This window comes from Cebus imitator, unplaced genomic scaffold (genome assembly GCF_001604975.1).
Source record: "Cebus imitator isolate Cc_AM_T3 unplaced genomic scaffold, Cebus_imitator-1.0 Scaffold78, whole genome shotgun sequence".
Lineage (NCBI taxonomy): Eukaryota > Metazoa > Chordata > Mammalia > Primates > Cebidae > Cebus > Cebus imitator.
The window spans coordinates 1,962,582-1,965,425 of record NW_016107393.1 but is presented as its reverse complement, the minus strand read 5'-3'; the positions used below and the strand labels follow the sequence as shown (position 1 = coordinate 1,965,425).

General features: G+C 30.8%; 1 protein-coding gene across 2 annotated transcripts in view; it reads right to left on the bottom strand.

The window, feature by feature from the left end:
- Window positions 1-324: 324 nt before the first annotated feature.
- PLEKHA3 (pleckstrin homology domain containing A3) overlaps window positions 325-2,844 on the bottom strand; it is a 25,441-nt gene continuing 22,921 nt past the window's right edge. For both annotated transcript variants that reach the window (XM_017532689.2, XM_037740042.1), the window contains one exon: window positions 325-1,677. In XM_017532689.2, coding sequence (XP_017388178.1) covers window positions 1,550-1,677 — 128 coding nt within the window. In that variant the 3' untranslated portion in view covers window positions 325-1,549. The remainder of the gene's footprint in view (window positions 1,678-2,844) is intronic.

Genomic DNA, 2,844 nt, shown 5'->3' with positions numbered 1-2,844 from the left:
AAAATTACAAACACTTTAAGTAGCATACAGTTTATCCAAACACATATTAATGAATAGATTGTTTATGTCCATTTTAAACTTAAGATGGAAGGCCTATAATTAGTTTTTTAAATAAATACCAAACATTATTTTTTTTATTCCCACAAAAACTTACAAGAGAAATTAAAATGAAATGAAATAGGCCACACCATTCTAAGCTCACAGGCAACAAAAACTAAAAGTATGCTTCATTTGTGTCTTCACCAGCAGGCCTAAATATACAAAAACAAACTTAAATCAGTAAGAATTATATTAGCACTTAATAAAGATTAGACAGAATACCAATGAATGTAAAAAATACAATGTATTATATGATATGTTTGAACGCAAAAAATCACACATTTATTAAACTTATGATTAACTTAAAAACAACATACCAGTTTGTTTTAAAGTGCTCCTTATCTAAAACCTTAAACAAAACTATCAGCCCAAGGTGAATTCAAAAAACATATTACAAGGCAAACACTGACAATAGGTATGGACAGGCACTACCAAAAAAATGCTATTTGTTCTTTAATTAAATAATGCCATTCTCAAGTGATATAGTGCAGACATCTTGACAGAATTCCTTTTTTGTATCAATATTCATAAATAAAAATGTCTCTAGATATTGGAAAGAGCTTCAAACAATACTTTACAACAGCAGCTTAATGTCTATTTTAGGAAAAAAAAAAGCACTAAAATCCTCTTCCACTGAAAGTTGTTTCTCTGGTGTAAGTGAGCAAAGTCACTACAGCATTAAAATGTCTTTTCTAAAACAATATAAAAAACAATGTATACACATCTTAAATTTGGTAGGTCACAAAAGTTAGGATGCAATCATCTTTTGAGGCAACAAGAAAATAAATAAATAAAAATTAAATACTTTAACCCAACATTTGGTATTGACAAATCAGTAGTGTCAACTTCACATATGAAGGACAATACAGTCTGGTTATTTAAAAATACTCAATATGTCATGGTATTTGGGCTAAAGATATTTGGAATATTCTAAATATTCTAAATGTTTCCTTTTTGATTAAAGGAATATAATACAATCATCATCAAGCTGCTATCATAACTCATTTTTAGCTGTGGTAAAGTGACCATTTGGTCCATGGCACAAGTTACATATATCACAATCTGTCAAACTGAAATCTTATAAGATTTCATGTTTATAAGCTACAATACACCCTAACCAAGCTGTCAGTCCCCTCACAGTTTTTTAGAAAAATATCCACATTTGTCCTTATGGATGTCAAAATGTTACACCATTGTTTGTTTAAAAAAAAAAAAAAAAAAGATACACATTCATACTGTGAAGTTATTAGGAAAATACTCTTGCAAACAAACTATATAAAGATAAAATACACTTCAAAAGTATGTGGGTTGTTTTCTTGTTTGTTTGTTTACAATATTCTATAAAGTGCAGAGAAGTCTTTAAGGGAAAAAACTACTCCCTATAACAATAGTTTAATCACAGCAGCTTTTGCATAGCAATACTTAGAGGAAGTTGGACACTTCAGTTTCTTCAGGAAGAAAAGGATGGAAGAGTATTTTCTGATTCAGATTTCTTTTTGGCCATAAGTCTGCTTTCTTCAGGAATGGTTGCTGATGCCAAATCTCCATTAAGTGTATTTTTTGAACAGTGAACAGGTCCTATGAAGAAATTGGTTAAAAAGTTAAACATCCTGTCAATATTAACTCCAGTCCTCTGTGAAAAAAACATTTTAAATTTCCTATTCGGGGACATGAAATTCCTTTAACTTTTTTTATTTCCTTGTTTGTTTCATAGAGGAAAATTTAACTTTTTGACTAAAGCCACAAGGAGAAACATCAGAATTCATGAGATAAATGATGAAAACTGCCTGAAGTAGAGATTTTTGTTTTGTTCATTGCTAGAATCATGGTTGGCACGTAATAGGCAGTCAATAAATATTTGCTGAATTGAATTTAATCTTTCTTAATTAACTATCGCTTTTCCAGCCTGTTTTAATGCTGTTAATATCCTCCTTGGTTCTACGCAAAGGAACCAAAGGAACCACGTAAAAGGATACGTGCCTTACCCAAGATCACACAATTGGTAACAGAATGAGGACTAAATTCAGGTCTTCCTCTTTTTGTTCTAAGACTTTCTGAGCAAAGCCAATAAGGTACTTCATACTCAAAGTTCCCATTTCTCCATTTGTAATGCAATTCACAGAACTATCACTGTAACTCGAAGTTAACACACCTGACTACATAGTCCTGTTCTAAGGCATTTGTACCTTTACACATATTGCTTGAGTTTACCATCATCATTTATTACTTTCATGATTTTTGAAAAAGCTTGTTTTAAAAAAACCAGTTACATCTCACAAGAACATTTTTGAGTAACAACTTTCAACTAAGACTGGAATTGCAAAATATATACTTTCTAGAAGGAGCATTAATTTCATCCTTGTTTTGTCAGCTAAGCAATTGAAACACTAAACTTTATTATAAACAGGAATAAATCTAAGGATAAAATTTTGGACCTAGCCTATACTTGCCAATTTAAAGATGTTCTAAAGAAGTGAACAGAGAGAGAGAGAGAGAGAGAGAGAGAGAGAGAGAGAGAGACAGAGTGTGTGTGTGTGTGTGTGTGTGACTAGTTTTGTTACAGTCCACAACAGCTAAACTGGGGAATGCTAAATATAATAGGACATGTACACTTAAATGTTTTGAAAACTGTTTTCAAATATTCAGAACTAGCGTAACTAGAATAAAAGAATTCTAAAGAAAAATGGATGGCTTTAAAAAAAATTATTTTAGCAATCACAAATGATTCCCTTAAAAAAAAAAAAA